Below are 17,087 nucleotides of genomic sequence, written 5' to 3'. Positions count from 1 at the left end.
CGTGGCACAAACCCTGTTGGCCCTTACACAGGCTAGGCAGGACCTCCTGGAAGAAATGGGTAGATCCACTAAACGTAAATTCGCCCTGCTGCAGCGCAATTTTTACGAATTTGGCAACAAATCCGGCAGCATGCTGGCGAGAGTGCTCCAGGCCAGGAAGGCCGCCAGAACGATCCACTCTATCACTGACCCCAGGGGTCGTAAGGTGTCCTCCAATATTGACATAGCTGACCAGTTTCTTTCTTACTATCGTTCCCTGTACAACTTACCTAAGGATCCCTCCCGACGCTCGTCCGTAGACCGCGCCAAACGCATTAGGTCCTTTCTGCAACAACACTCTCCTTCCCGGCTGCCTGCTGCAGATCTTGAATCCTTAGATGCCCCGATAACCACGGATGACATTTCGTTGGCCCTTAAGCAACTCAAACCTGGCAAGTGCCCAGGCCCCGATGGGCTCACGGTGGGATACTACAGGTCCTTTCCCGAGCTATTGTTATCTCCGCTAACACATTTCTTTAATGCCTTCCCAGACTCTCCAGCCCCTGGCCCGGACCTCCTGGAGGCCCACATTGTTGTGATTCCAAAGCCAGGCAAGGATCCTTCCTTGGTTACCAATTATAGGCCCATTTCCTTACTTAATGTGGACATTAAGATTTACGCTAAAATTCTTGCTAACCGCCTCCTACAATTGATCCCCAGCATCATCTCCCTCGATCAGGTGGGGTTTGTCCTGGGCCATGAGGCCAGGGACAACACCATTAAGGCCCTCAACATCCACCACTGGCTCACCTCTTCCCGCACACTAGGCTTTCTCCTGTCGCTCGACGCGGAGAAGGCGTTCGACAGGGTGGCTTGGGACTACATGATCGCAAACCCTGGAAGCTATTGGCATCTCCAGCAGGATGCTAGACTTTATTCGGGCCCTATACTCCGGCCCCACTGCCAGGGTGCGAGTCAACGACCACCTGTCGGATGCCTTCTCCTTGTCGAATGGCACGACAAGGCTATTTTTAGCCTTACCCTGGAACCCCTACTTCGCAAGCTTAATTTGAATCCGGACATTACTGGTGTGACTGTAGGTGCCAAATCCTACAAACTCGCGGCATACGCCGATGATATCTTATTATTTCTCACGCAACCAGTAACCACTCTGCCAAACCTCCTGAGGGATCTGGATATGTTCCAAGCACTCTCCAATCTCAAAATAAATTACTCAAAGTCCGAGGCACTGAGCGTTTCCCTACCGGCGAACCTTCAACTTTTTTGCCAACAGAACTTCCCTTTCCGGTGGGAACCTCAGGCCATTACTTACCTGGGTATTCAGATCCCGGCCAAGCTGTCCGACCTATACGCAAAGAACTTCACCCCCATTCTTACGGCAGTTAATTCAGACTTGCATAAATGGGAGCATGGGTCCTTCTCGTGGTTTGGCAGATTGGCCATCATAAAAATGAACATCCTCCCTAGGCTGCTATATGTCCTTCAAACGGTTCCCATCAAAATTCCCCATGTATTCTTCCATTCTTATCGACGAATATGCTCCGATTTTATCCGGCGCTCTAAACGCCCTAGGCTGTCTTGGGATCTCCTAACCACATCAAAATCGTTCGGGGGCCTGGGCTTACCCCACCTTCAGAGGTATTACTGGGCCTGTCACTTGTCTAGGATTTTGACTGGCACAGTGGTCGCCTCACGAAGGACTGGGTGGCTCTTGAGGACGCCATGTCCCCCTCCCCCATACGCTTCCTACCATGGTCTAGCCCCAATTCCACTCCGGCGCCCAGCGCGAAACACCCCCTTACACATCCCACCCTACTTGTTTTTCGCCAGCTCTGTAAAACCTTGGACATATCCTCCAGTCTGGGCCCCATGGTCCCCCTATGTCATAATCCGGACTTCCTCCCTGGCTTGGTGTGCCTCGATCCACCTGTACCCTTGACTGACATCCCACACTGGGCAGCTCATTTCTTCAGGGAGGGTTCCCTTCTCACTTACTCAGACCTTTCACGGAGATTCCCCAAATGTAAGATCCCATTCTTCAACTATCTGCAAATCAGGAGCTTCCTACTACACACCAATGACCTCACTGCATGGCATAGAGATCCCACCCCCTTTGAGGACCTGTGCGCTCGTAAGACCCCCCAGCGTCACTTAATCTCCCCCTTGTACTCCTTCCTCTCGCCGAGACTCCCCCCCCTAGGGTCGCTCGACTCTGTGATCACTGGGAAGCGGACCTCACCATCTCACTTAGTGGAGATGATTGGGATAGAATCTTCACCCACATGCACAAGGGCTCCAGGAATGTGTATGTGCAAGAAAGTGGTTTTAAAATCTTCTCTAAATGGTACAGGACCCCTGATATTTTGCACAAATTTTCGTCGGACACGTCTCCTATGTGCTGGAGGTGCAACACTCACACCGGTACTCTGCTTCACATCTGGTGGGACTGCCCTCTTATAAAACCCTTCTGGCAGAAGGTCCACTCTCTTATTAAACACATCACCACCTACTCCCCAGCCTTTCCCCCGGCTCAGTACCTCCTCCACCATACGCTTATCCCACAAAAAGCATACAAGAAATCATTGACTCTCCATCTCATCAATGCAGCGAGAATGTGCGTTCCATGTCGCTAGTTGTCGCCCCATCCTCCCACTGTAGCGGAATGGCTCCGCAGAGTGGGTAGGATAGCGGAGATGGAAGACCTGACCCATCAAGCCCACGACTCCCCTGACAAATTTTACACCACCTGGGCCACTTGGCTACACTTCTCCTTCTCCTCCGAATATAGTAAACTACTAGGCGCGGCAGGCTAACTGGTAGCTTTCTCCCTCTTTCAGTCGTAGATGTGACGGGTTCTTCCGTTTTTATACCTCCCCCCCCCTTTTTTTTTCTCCTCTTTCTTTTCTTCTTCTCCCTGCTTTCTTCTCTCCTCCTTGACCATCCCTCCTGTTCCTGTCTCGTCGCCACACTCCCACCCCTTTTGTTCTACCCTCTTATCTCTCCCCCCATTCACTAAAATATTGTGGACGACCTAGTAGTCCACATGCACCTACCAATTATCCGCCCTCTCCAACATTCCCTTCTGCTTGATCCCCTTGTTCCCTCTATCTCTGAGCATGGTCCTCTCACAGCCCCCCTCGGGCGCACGTTCGGGGACCGCGGACACAGTGTGTTCCCCTTGGGGGTGTCTGCCCCCCCGTTCGTGTACCCAGGGGCCTCCTAAGTTTCCATTGCATGGACCGCATTTCTCTCTAATACAGCCAAGGGATCCCACAGTGCCTTTCGCCTTCAGGGCGCGCATTCCCTATCAGTCCGAACCCTTCTTGCTACTCAAACGCTTTCCCTATTGCTCATATTGCCTTGACTTTCTGGACTAGCTCATGTGCCTCTTCTCTTTTATACGTTTCAATAGGTTCTTTGTTATTGACTATGTGCCGTTTGTCACGTGTTTATGCTACAACTACAGAGGTTTGTTTAAACTGCATTTTGGTTTTCTCTAAATTTTGTATACGCATTCAATGTGACCTTACCTGTATGCCTATAAAAATTTTCAATAAAATGTTTAAAAAAAAAAAAAATACATAAGTCTATACAAGCTTATTCACGTACATTGCAACACAGGCAGCAAAAGGATGAAGAAGAATTTTTTGCATGTACACTATATTACCAAATGTATTAGGACTCCTGCCTTTACACGAACATAAACTTTAATGACATCCCAGTCTTAGTTCGTAGGGTTCAATATTGAGTTAGCCCACCCTTTGCAGCTATAACAGCTCCAACTCTTCTGGGAAGGCTGTCCACAAGGTTTAGGAGTGTGTCTATGGGAATATTTGACCATTCTTCCAAAAGCGCATTTGTGAGGTCTGTGGGAGATGGGGAGATATCAAATTCTATGTGTCCTCCATTTTGTATGTCTCTACCCCATTTTGTATGCATTAATGTCTTATAAGCTGTGTGTTTGTGTGTGTATGTGACCTTAGTTACACAAGATATGAAAAGTGCCTACGTACCATGGAAAATTTCTGCAGTTCGCGATAAGGCTGTGTCAGGTGATTCTAGTCACACGAGATATATGTCCTATATGGTATTATTCCCCAAGGTGACCTTTTGTCTCCTGAAGCTGTTTCACCAATAAGAACGTAACAAGTGCCCTATACCTATGATTATATGCCTTTATCTTTACTATATAAGCCGCAACGAGCCTATAATAAACTGAGAGCTTGGTTTCACTATACATCTGTCTCCGTCTGTGTTATTTCCAGAAACCAGCCTCCCAGGCCTGCCAGACACAAAACGAGCAAAGAATTTATAGATAGTACGGTACTATCATTGGGACCAGGGGTTCCAGACACTAACAGCTGGGGGCTCGTATGCCGGGATATGAGAGTCACTCTCCGCGGACACCCACACTCACCCGGTAAGTAGAAAACTCCTTTCTATGTAACCGATTGTAGTGCGGCTCCGGGGGGGACACTGGCTAGACTCATATCCAATTGAACCACAGGGGTTGGTGTGTTCCGGGAACACACGCAACATACCTATAATTGAAATATTTCAGGGAAATATTTAGTCTCAGGGAGACTTAAGAAGTGTTAGAAATTTGCTAGTCTCAGGGAGACTTAAGAAGTGTTAGAAATTTGCTCGTTTTGTGTCTGAAAAATCTTTAAGCTTTCCTTCTCTGTCGCATAGAAGTATAAGATAATTTGTATTGTTTGTCTATAAATGGTAGGAAAACTTTCTTGATAGCCACTGTACCCGGGAGGTATTGGTCAAGACTCGGAAAGGGTTTTTTTTCTTTTTGTCCTAAAAGGGACACCCGAGTCCAAAAGTATATGGGTTTAATTTATATACATCAGTGGCTTGAAGGAGGGTTTTGAAACCATAAAGGGTTACCATGGTAACAAGTAATTATGTGAATGTGTAAATCATAGAGACATGTCTTATTGAGTGAGAGAATATTGGTATTTGTTTATTGTCTTGTTATGTAAATGGCCAGGAATATTTGGTGAGTAATATTCCTGGAAGTAAATTAAGGTAGAAGAACGGTCTACCTTAAGTTAGAGTATTAAGAATTAATATACATTGTTATGTGAAATGTATTAAAGGTTTTAGCCTAGAAGATATTAAGAGTCAGGTATATCACAGAAAAGAAAGCTTTATAATCTGTACGTATTCTCTGTCAGGGAGAGATATTTGTGATATCCTTGGGAATGGGGAAAAGTCAGTCTAAGAACATCCCCCCACCTGAACCGGGGGGAGACATGCAAAGCGTGTGTCACCCGGGTATCGGGTGGATATACATATACAGACCCGTGGGTCGATAATTTAGCAATCTGGACAGAGATTAATAAAACAGACAAGAGGACAAAAAGGCCGAAAAGTAACCTGAAAGGCAAAGAAGCTCCAGGTCTCCACGCCGTGGAGAAACAGAGATTCTGCTCAAATACAGAAAAATCCCATCTGGGTCATTCGGGATGTCCACCCTCGTATGCCCCTGGTGCCCCCATTGCTAGTCTATATCCTTCACTTGCCACAGCAATCACCTGTAAGCAGAAGTCAAGTGAAACAGTCCTGGAATTTTGGACAAGGTTTAAAAATGTATGGAATCAGGAGGCCGGTTTAAGTGTCACCAAGGAACGGCACAGCCTCATGATTCAGACATTTATCAATAATTTAAAGTCCCAATACATGGTGATTGTGAAACAGCAAGTTTCAGACTGGACAAACAAAGACATGGATGGTTTCCAGAAAGCCTTAACAGAAAAGGATGCGGCGGGATGTTTTGATCTCCCCAGAGAGAAACAGCCCGTTGCTACATATTTTTTAGACACCCTATCAGGGACGCTATCAAAGTGGAAGAGGCAAGGGGGGATTCAGGGGCAGAGCAGAGCATTCTCAGAATAGGCCCCCTTTTAATAATAGACCCCAGCAGAGGAATGGTTGTTTCAGCTGTGGGGATCAAAATCACTTCAAATCACTTCAAATGGGACTGCCATTCTGAGGAACGTTGTGTCGGTGATTCACCTGCAGCTGACCAGCCACAGCAACAGAAGCCTAGAGTTAAGTTTAACATTAACTAGCAGCCCCAATATCCGCAACAATGATGGTGCCCAGAAGGCGGGGACTCGGCATTTCCCCGTGTGTCTCTCAATTACCAACAACTGCCTATGATTTCACTTTGTGTAGATGGCATGAATCTTCTAGTTCTCGTGGATTGTGGAGTGATTAGCAGTTCCATATCACAAGAATTCTGGAATGGAGAGACATTAGAAGCCGAACCTTCAATGGGATCCCCACCAAGACATTTAGAAACCCCCCCCCCTTTACCAATTATAGAAGAGTCAGGAGAGTACTCAATCATTTGGCACGGTTTCAGAATAATACCTAGGTGTCCACTTAGTTTGTTAGGGAGTATGAAGTCAGGCATACATTAGACAGACTCTTGGCCGAAGGTACATTTAAAATAGTGTTACCTCACGAGATAACATGGCGCCCCTGTTTTTTGTTGTTCTGAATATTCATTTTCCAAGCTAGACATACATAATTGTTTGAAACTGCGATGTTGGCTTTGACGTTGGTACATTTCTAGGGAAAGGTGGTTCCCACATTCCTAGGGAGGGGGTCAATTCTTGCGCGGAGCCTGATAGGACTACGTGTTCCAGCTCGTGGGACTATGGGTCTCAGCTTGCCAAACATATGCAATTATCTTTTTATGGGATTTTTGGAGTTTTGCCATTTATACATTTGTGCATAAAGCATAGGAACCTCTGGGAAGAGTAATAATAGTGAACAAATACAGTTTTTATCAGGCAAAACATAGTTCGCCGTAGTCGGCAAGATATTTTGAGGTTATTTTTTATAGAATTATAGATAATGAGAAATTACATTTTACAAATGGGTCCCTTGTGTCCCTAAATATAAAAGGGAGCTCTGGTGCAAAATTTTGAGAATTGGCTACTTGCCAAGAAAGGGTTCAAACTTAAATATTTTCATTCCTGTTATAAGTTATGGAATTTATTTTGGGACAGAAAGGGTTACCGCAATTAGTGTGACCATTGGACCCTATTGGCACCGAGCCAAAAGTTTCAAATCAGATTAACTTTTTATCTGATTTCAGTTTTTGGGTGATATTTTAGGGGAGTCCTCTGTTGAGGGAGGGGAACCTCTGGACAGGTTTTTGTTAAATTGGCAGAAGGCCAAAAAGTTTTTTTTAGTAAGATTGGCACAGAGCCAAAAAAATGTTAGTTTTATCTGACTGTAGTATGTAGTATGCAAGTGGTATCTGATGTGCCATCTCTACCGATAGCCATACCATCCGATGCTACCCACTTTACAGTGATTGGTTGAAGTAATGCGTTTTTTTTACCGTCCTAGTGGACGAGGAGACACGGCCATCTTTGTTTCTTGTTTTGTTAATCAGTCCAGGTAACTGACCTGGTGTAGAAATGCCTCAGGGCTAAATAGACAGTTTTAGTTGTCTGCTCTATAGTTCTCCAGACCACGCAAGAGGGGATGGACACCTGCTCATGAGTCAGTCCCGCTACAATATGTGGATAACATATGTAGTCACTCTGTGGAGGCCAGTCAGAGCGAGTGAGTTCATTGAGAAAAGTACATGTATGTGGACACAAAGTGTCAAAGGAAAAATGACAATGGTATCAGGAAAGTGTTGTTTACCTTGGTTTTGTTCTCACAGAGGGGGAAAAGGAGAGTCAGTCACGTGGGTCTTGCCAGCCCACAGTGGGTCTTGCCCGCCCACAAAACCAGGATCATTGATTACAATGGATCCGACTGCTCCTATTTTATGACAAAATTTTGAGACAAGCCACAGGTCCAGAAATGTCACAAGTAATGTTGAATGCGTTTATGTATCTGAAAAATGCTATGGTTGTAGCGTCTGCACTGGGCCTCCCAAATTATGGAAAAATGTTTTGTGTTAATGCAAGGGACAATTGTAAGACCATGACAGGTGTACTTGCCCAGAGTATGGTGGTGGACTTTGCCCTATAGTTTTTGTCCAAAGATGGTCACAGTCCAGGTCTAAGGCATGCCTGAGGTGACTCCAAACATAGCATCTTGTGAGATGGTAATAGGGATGGCCACATCTTTTGCCCTAGGTAGGCCCCAGTTTTAAATGGGTTACTGGGATTAAAGGGTGTGTTACACAACAACATGATTGTATAGACATAATATATCTAGACAGCCATAGAGGGAGCAGAGGATGTTTTTGTAGATGGTTCCTGGTTGTAGAGCTGAAAGTCAGGCCAAAAGATCACACATTATTAGAGCTACAAACGCATGCTACAGAACAGGTTTAAGGAATTAGGTGATGGTTTAGAAAAAGTTGAGAGTGGCCTTTTTTCTAAAAGAGGGGAGATCTTGTATCCCCGCAGCTAGCGCCCCACTGTCTATTGCCTAGTATGATGGAATAGGACACAGGGGGTGGGAAAGAACATATGAAGTATTACTGAAGTTTTTTTTGCATTTACAGGCCTAAATTAGTGAAAGCATATGTTGCTAGGTGCATCACCTGTATTAGGAACAACACAAACAAACACATAAGGCCAAACATGAACATCTAGAATTGGAGGACTGGTGTTATCCTGTTTTGCAAAGGAATCCTGAAACAGGATTGATTTGCAAAGAGGGGAAACCGTGTATACCCCGTAATAGTGCTCCTATTTGCATTGCCCAGAATTCAGGTACAGTGGAAAGGATAAATAGGACAATCAAAGACGAGTTGAGAAAAAGTAAATTGGAATTTTGAATCAAGTGGAACGAAAAAGTTGCTCGCACCTTTCTTTTCTTTTCACAGGTATCAACCCATCACTTGAGGGAAGGAGATGAAGTAGCATCACAAGACCAAGGCTGGATTTCGTTTTGGACCAAAAGACAAAGGTAGTCGCAGTGACCAGAATCGCTGTCCTTGTGGAGAACCAACAAGCCTGGATCCATGCTACTCGAGTGAAATTGGTGAAGGAGGCTCCACCCCCAGAAGCAAGTCCAGATCCAGACCCAAGAGAGGTACTAACGGGGGCGGACGGCCCTGACCTTGAACAGGAAGGTCCAGAAGCAAGAGAGGTACTAACGGGAGTGGACGACTCTGACCTCGAACAGGATAGTCAAGAAAAGGGGGTTTTTCAGAGGCAGGCGGCCCTGACCCTGTAGAAAAATGACATTCCTAATAGCACCAGATTCTGGAAAACTTTGGTTACTTATAGGACTTGTATCATTTTCAGTCTTCTCTGTAGTATGGGTTACCACTAACTGTATTTATTATCCAGAAGACCTGGTAGGGCTACAGGCCATTTGCAGAGCTTCCAACACCCCAACACAGAGTAATGCACATAACAGACAAAAGAGAGATGAAAGCTCAAAAAGTCTTACAGATAAAATGTCATTGTTGCAATTTAAATATGCATATGCCCAGAAGTCCGGATATGAAAAATGTTGGATATGTAGTAAACTCCATCCTAGCACCGCTAGAATCCCCCTAATAGCGATACCTTTAAACTTCACCCCTTTCCTAAATGGTACACCTCCTGTTGTCCTCACCAATGTCACGAGAACACTCTCAAATGATACCCTCACTTTCCAAATTATTGGTAGGAGTCATTCCCCAGACTGGTGTTTTAGGTTGGGAAACTCCACCAAGGGAGCTGAAGTGTGCCGGCAAACTAAGATTAATTTCTCAATGACCTCGATGGACAGCTCCTTCTGGCACACCTCAGAACCAGCCCTAAACGCCACTCTAATGAACTTTCTTAACTCCAGTTCTACTTCCTCTTCCCCAGTAGGACAGTTGTTGTCAAATTTAGCTTGGTCCAGTTATGATGATCAATTAATGGCACTACTTCACAAACGTCCCCTAGCTTTGGGAAACAGTACTTATATTTGTTGTGGAAAGATTTGTCACCCTTGGATCCCCATTGAACCCCAAGGGTGGTGTTACCTCGCATCCCTAGTTCCCATCATGGGTGTAGTGGGAGACAACGAAGGAGGACATCTCCTCGAAGCTAGTATGTATCCTAGGTACCCCCTCAAACACCGCAATAAAAGGGAATTATTCCTTGAAAAGGATATGGTATGGGCCTGGTTCCCCTCATGGACCGGATGGGGAATAGACATGATGAAAAGGTTGAATAATTACTCTAAAATTCTCGATGACATCCTAGATAAGAACTCAGGGGACATTACCAAATTAAATATAGAAGTGAGGGCAATTAAGAAACAACTTGAGCTCCATGACCTAGCCATAGAAAGCATGAGTGCTGCTCTTACTGGGTTATGTGAAGTTACGGAGGATTATGAATGTTGCACATGGATACACAATACATCTGTTGAGATACCCGATTATTATGATATTATTGCACAGCACCGGAAAGAAGTAGACAAGTTGCAACAGGAAGCTAGGAATATTGCTAAGACATGGAGTCCTTTTGGTAGTGGGAATTTTGAATTTGGAGGAATATCCTCATGGTTGAAAAATATCGCTATGACTGTTGTAATGGTTTTGCTTTTTTTATTATTCCTATATGCATGCTTCAAACTCGTAATGTGTATTATTGCTAGAGTTTCCCGACCAAAGGTGAAAAATGTCTCTATGCTATCCCACCAAGTCCCAGGCTACCAGACCTCCTCGACTAATAACCCTAAAGAATATACTGAGTACATTAAGAGGTATAAACAGAAAGAAAAAAAGAACCTTATTGTTTAAAGGATGATATATGATCTGGTCTTTCAAGCAGCAGGGATATAGAAAATTAATCTGCCAATCGTGGTACTATATTCCTAGGAGGTTTAGTACTCCTGATAATATCCCTAAGAATTATATATTCCAATGATATACAGGGTGACAAGGGAAAATCAATTAAGGGGTTAATGATTTTAAGAGGGGATTGTGGGAGATGGGGAGATATCAAATTCTATGTGTCCTCCATTTTGTATGTCTCTACCCCATTTTGTATGCATTAATGTCTTATAAGCTGTGTGTTTGTGTGTGTATGTGACCTTAGTTACACAAGATATGAAAAGTGCCTACGTACCATGGAAAATTTCTGCAGTTCGCGATAAGGCTGTGTCAGGTGATTCTAGTCACACGAGATATATGTCCTATATGGTATTATTCCCCAAGGTGACCTTTTGTCTCCTGAAGCTGTTTAACCAATAAGAACGTAACAAGTGCCCTATACCTATGATTATATGCCTTTATCTTTACTATATAAGCCGCAACGAGCCTATAATAAACTGAGAGCTTGGTTTCACTATACATCTGTCTCCGTCTGTGTTATTTCCAGAAACCAGCCTCCCAGGCCTGCCAGACACAAAACGAGCAAAGAATTTATAGATAGTACGGTACTATCATTGGGACCAGGGGTTCCAGACACTAACAAGGTCAAGCCTTCTTGTCCAACAACAGTGCCTGACCTCACAAATGTGCTTCTGGAAGAATGGTCAATAATATGCAACCTCGCAAGCCCCCCGCCAGTGGGGCTATGTCGCGGCCAACCTAACGCGGAGCTGAGGCCTGCGTGCGCTCGCTGGAAAGACTAGGGTGACCACTGGATCTAGATTATCCAGCCTGTCGCCCAGTTCGACAGTTGATTGTAGTTCTCACAAGAAAAATCCAGGAGGAAAAAATTTTCCATCTTAAATCATTTTGCCAAGACCTAGTGTCCCACTCCTGTAGGGGGCAGTATAACTCAATGGTTAAGAATACCAGAAGCTGTGTCCATCAATGAACGAAAGCAAAACAATAATTCCTATGTCACCCTATCACTGGTTATGCTCCACCCATACCCCCACCTGCAGGACCTAACTCATGAATTTGACTCCCTCCCTCAGGTCAGCGTTCATTTATTTTCCTCCTCACCTTTTAGAACCAAGCAGTACCCATTACCTGACTGGAATAAACTTGTGGCTGTCCGCCTGTTGCTCCCCCGGTGCAGACCCCACAGTACGGACCCTCAAATAGGCTTTTTGCATGGGTGTTATGGCTGGAATTGGGATTGATGCCCTGCTAAATGCATGACTGTTCCCAAAGGTAACACCATGGCTATGCAGCAATCTGGTATGTAATTCTGCCTGATTTTATTGCCTTTTTGTCTCTGTGATGCATGCTGCATCTTCATTCAGTGCAGTTTCTCTAGAATAATGGATCCCCATATGACAGCTGCAATGCTTTTTGAGCTCCACAGCAGCTTAGGGTTGAATAAAGACACCTGCTTGTGGGTTATTGAAGCAGGTGCCTCGAAAAGCAAACAAACGCAGACTATTAAAGTTTTGTTTGATGTCTTCAATAAAAACTGTATTATGCGAGGAGGGCTGTGCGCTTGTGTCTCCTTTTGACTTTTTTGTCCACCACCCAGTGGAATCAAGGAGAGCTGCAATGACCTGGCATTTGAAAAGTTAATTATTTTCTAAGAAAGGCTATCTATCGGCCAGAACTGAAGTGTATATTTGTTCAGCACACGAATTGGTGAAAAATATAATTTTTATGCTGTTACCTCCTTGCATTTCATGCTGCCGGTTTGCTGCAAAGCCATAAGTGTCACCTCATCCTACTAGCCAGTCTTTGCAAGAAGGTAAGGGGCGCTGCATTCAGGTAAGAGAGTTTTTCTTTCAGGTGTGTGGGAAGCAAACTATGGGCTCTTGCCATTGAGTCCCTCCAGAGTGGCAGGCATCATTCACCGCCTAAATTGGGCCTGTGCCACTCATGCCTACCAGCCCTGTATGTTGGCTATGCACTCCTAATGAGTGTTTCCACTCACCCTGTGAAAGGGTTACAGAGTAGTCTCCAAGCCTTCCAAGGTAAACAATCCTCTTCAGACTCTTCCAAAGAAAAGATACGAATGAACAGGACTGCAAGAATGCTGGCTTGCTCAAGCAACAAGGGATTAAGATGACGACACCCAACAGATTGTCACATGCATTAAGCCTGGGGTCAATACATTCTAAGGCTGGGTTTACACTACTGCAAATTGGATGTGGGTTTCACCGCATCCAATTCGCAAGTCAGGAAATTGTGACTGGCTCTCTATGGAGCCGGTTCACATATCTCCAAAGCAGCTTTGGAATGAATTGCACAGGTGTCCTGTGCATCTTCTGGTCTGTTTCAGGTCCAAATTCAGCCAAAAATTTGGAATGAAATCAGACCTAAAATGGTGAACATGGATGCACCGAACCCCTGCTGTGAGCAGCTCCCTGCGGAAGTGTGAATCCAGCCTAAAGGAGTGTTTCCCCTTGCCCTGTGAAAGGGTAAACCAAGGAGTCTCCAAGCCTTCCCAGGCGAACAATCCTCTTCAGATTAATCCAAAGAGAAGATACAGACAAACATGACTGAAAAATGCTGCCTTGTTTAAGCAACCAAGGATAAAGATGACAACACCTAACAGGTTGTCACATTCATTAAGTCTGTTGTCAATACACTCTAAAGGAGTTTTTCCACTCACCCTTTGAAAGGGTAACAAGCAGTCTCCAAGTCTTCCCAGGCAAACAATCCTCTTCAGACCCTGTGAAGGGGTTACCGATTCTGGCAATGAACAGTCTCCAAGCTTTTCTAGGTAAGCAATCCTCTTCAAACACTTCCAAAGAGAAGAGACAGATAAACATGACTGCAAGAATGCTGCCTTGTTTAAGCAACCAAGGATAAAGATGACAACACCTAACAGGTTGTTACATTCATTAGGCACGTGGTCAATACACTCCAGAGTTGTTGTTTCCACTCACCCTGTGAAGGAACAGGATCCAGGAAATTGGCACGTCTCCTACATAGCTCGTATAAAGTACGGACTGTCCATCCTGCTCCGCTGGGATGTGGTCCCTGTGTTCACATGCTAAATGCATTGTATATCTGGGAGCTCCTCTGCTGGTCTCTGGGGCGGCATATGAGGTGTACATCACTCTCAATGGGGAAGCAGTGCAATATCATGACTGGAGTGGACACTTGTCTTAATATTACAGAGATGCCGAGCTTCCTTGTGGATGAGGCACTGCACTGCTGCTTAATAGTCATCGAACAAGCTCCATGTTTTTTGCCTGCCTTCTGCAGAAAAACAAATGCCAACCCCAAATAAAGACCAGTGCTACCAAAGAAGATAGGGGAAAGTGCCCATCTGCTTCCTAGGCAAACAGCCCTCTTTCAGAGAGAAATGTGGATGAACATGACTGGATGAATCCTGCTTTGTTCAAGCAGTCAGTGATGAAGATGACAAGGACAAAAATGTTGTCACAATTCATAAACATGTGGTCAAAGCACTCTAAATGAGTTGTTCAAACTCCCCTTGTGCAAGAGTAATCTGTTCTGGCAAGGTCCAGTTTCCCTTCCAAAACCAGTAACTGGTCTCAAGCTTTCTCAGGCCAACCAACCTTCAGACTCTTCCAAAGAACAAGATGCAGATGAGGGTGACCTTCATCCAGTTTTTGAGCCCTTCTTTGTAAGGCTGGTGAGATGCCTTAAGATAGAAGGCAAGCAGTGGAAGTATTTTTCAAGTGCCTCCGAAGACCTCTTTGCAATTTCCTTATGGTGACTGAATTACAGCTCTTGCAAGAAGAATGGAGCAAAAGCATGTTTTCACAGCAGATGTCAAAGTTATGGCCTTGTGAAGAGGAAGGTGTCCAGCGTTTGGAGTCACTCCTTTTGGTCAGTGTGTCCCTTATGGGATTGGCCAGACACATTACTTACCATTAAAAGATGACGTGGCCTTCTAGGAAGTACTCATTCACTGCATTTGTTCATAGAAGATGAAGCTTAAAATGACAGGAAGGTTCTTTGATTGTGCACAGTCTGGCTTCCTGCCTCAAGATAAATGTCTCAGTTGGTGGTTGGTGAATAAAAAAAGAGGGTCACCTGACCCCTGCACAGTCCTTCTGTAAATAGAAGCCCAACTAATCATGGTTCAATGTTTCCCTGCTGAAAGAGAATATACCAGTGGTAAGGTACTGAATTGTCCTGGTGTTCCTCTATTCACCTGTCAGTGTCTGTGTGCCTGGCGACTATCGGGACCATGGTTTCTCCTGTCCTTGTGTAGAGTGGCTCAGTGGAGAAGATACCCTTTCCAAGGGATTCTCTTCAATGCACCAAACTATTTATATCTCAGACATCTAGTACAAATCTTCACAGTGGCACAAGGTCAAGTTCTCCATCCAGCTCCGGAGAAGCTCAAGTTAGCAGCCTGGATTTTGAGAGGTGTAGGTTCATGGATTTAAGTTGCTGTTTGAGAATGGTAGAAGCCCTCATGAGAGCACAGAAGAACAGCATGAACAAAGTCTACAACAAAGTCTGGAGAGTTTGTCATGTGCTCAGGTTTTCTTCAAAGAGGACTCAACATGGGCCTGAGCGCAAGCCCACTCAAAGGACACCTCTCTTCCACGTCGGCGCTTAGAAGGGACTCAGTGGACATCCGATTCTTCAATTCTTAAGGCCATAGTAAAATAGGGCCTGCCAGAGCCCCCACATTTTTACATGGTACATAAAAGTACTCCACTACCGGTCTGCTCCAAAAATTCATTAAGGAGTTGGCTCTTTGGGAATTACCAGCTTGTCTGGTAGAAGTAGCCTCCGCTAAGAGGGCTTTTGTGTTGGCAGCTCTAGGGTATAAAGAACCCTATAAGTTCTTCCTGGCAGACAGTGTTTTTCTGCTCTGCTTTGTTCCAAAGGTGGCCTTAAGATTCAATCTCAGTCAAGAAATCGTATTGCCTATGTTTCATCTGGAAGATGGACAAAAAGTTAGTCCTTTAGATATCAGGGAGACACTGAAGACCTATATCCATGCTACCCCAACTTTCAGGGCATCAGATTGCCAGTTTGTGGTTCCCAGAGGTCCACACAAGGGAGTCAGAACTTCGAGCAGAGTGATTGCTTTTTGGATTGTGCAAGTGATTTCCCTCTCATATAAGAATAGGGAGAAAGCCCTTTTGGGAGAAATTACTGTGCGCTCCACATGAAGCGTCTCAACCTCCTGGGCAGCCGCCTGTAGCAACCCGATGAAGTCAATATGCAAGGCTTGAACGTGGTTATCCATACAAACCTTTATTTCCTATTATCTCATAGATCTGTCATTATTGACAACTGTTAATTTTGGTAAAACTGTTATTTTGTTAGCCAGAGGCTATAATAAACCCTATTTTGTTTCTGCATTATCCCACCCGGGTTAGCTAGTTAGTTTCCAGTGGTAGGCTGACATGGTGCTGTCAGGAAAACAGAAAATTGAATATCAAACACTTATCAAGATTTTCCTTTCCTGGCGAGCTCCATGTCAGCACAGACTCCCACCCAGGTGCAGAAATCGAGTTATTAAATGCCGGGCCTGAGGGAGGGAGTCAAACTTATGAGTTAGGTCCTGCAGGTGGCGGTATGGGCGGAGCATACCCAGTGGTAGACTGATATGAAGCTCATCAGGAAAGGAAAACTGAGGTATTTGATATTCAATTTTCAGGGTTTTATTTATTTTATGCTATAAAACATACCCATTAAAAATATGGAAAAATGTCAAATGTATTCATCAATTTAGGCCAATATGTATTCTGCTAAATATTTTTGGTAACAAAAATCCTAATAAGCATATATGGATTTGTTTGAGGAAAAGTTACAGCGTCTACAAACAATGGGATATTTTTTTGGCATTTTTATTTTTATTTTTTTACTAGTAAAGGCGACGATCAGCGGGATTGCGGCAGACAAATAGAACACCTACCTGACACTTCTGACACTTTTTTGGTGACCAGTGACACTAATACAGTGATTAGCACAAAAAAAAATGCTCTCCCACTGTACTAATGACACTGGCAATGAAGGGGTTAACATCAGGGGCGATCAAAGGGTAAAGTGTGCTCCTAGGAAGAGCTTTCTAACTGTGTGGGGGGTGGCTTAACTGAAGGAAGACCGAGATCCGTGTTTCTGCTTAGCAGAAGCACAAGATCTCCATCTTCCCTTCTGACAGAACGGCGGTCAGCCTTATTTACATAGGCTGACCGCCGTTCTGCCTCTCCTGGGAATGATTGGCGGGTCCCGGCGGACATCGCTTTCCCCAGACCCGCTGATTGGTTCCCGTTGTGTCCAAGAACCTGTGCACGAAATCATGTAC

General features: G+C 44.7%; 2 protein-coding genes across 2 annotated transcripts in view; one reads left to right on the top strand and one right to left on the bottom strand.

Moving 5' to 3' along the window:
• The window catches only part of TMEM132A (transmembrane protein 132A), a 669,669-nt gene that overhangs the window by 321,206 nt on the left and 331,376 nt on the right, over positions 1-17,087 (bottom strand). The gene's annotated exons all lie outside the window — the stretch shown is intronic.
• On the top strand, positions 9,176-15,948 carry LOC309563332 (uncharacterized protein; the record flags this gene model as incomplete). Its single annotated transcript, XM_082267727.1, has 3 exons — positions 9,176-10,591; positions 14,295-14,447; positions 15,661-15,948. The coding sequence occupies 3 exons, from the start codon at positions 9,176-9,178 to the stop codon at positions 15,946-15,948; spliced, it is 1,857 nt and encodes a 618-aa protein (XP_082123853.1).

Source organism: Pelophylax lessonae (genome assembly GCF_965119305.1).
Source record: "Pelophylax lessonae genome assembly, chromosome: 9".
NCBI classification, from domain to species: Eukaryota; Metazoa; Chordata; class Amphibia; order Anura; family Ranidae; genus Pelophylax; species Pelophylax lessonae.
The sequence above is the reverse complement of the archived record's forward strand: the minus strand, read 5'-3'. Positions and strand labels throughout refer to the sequence as shown.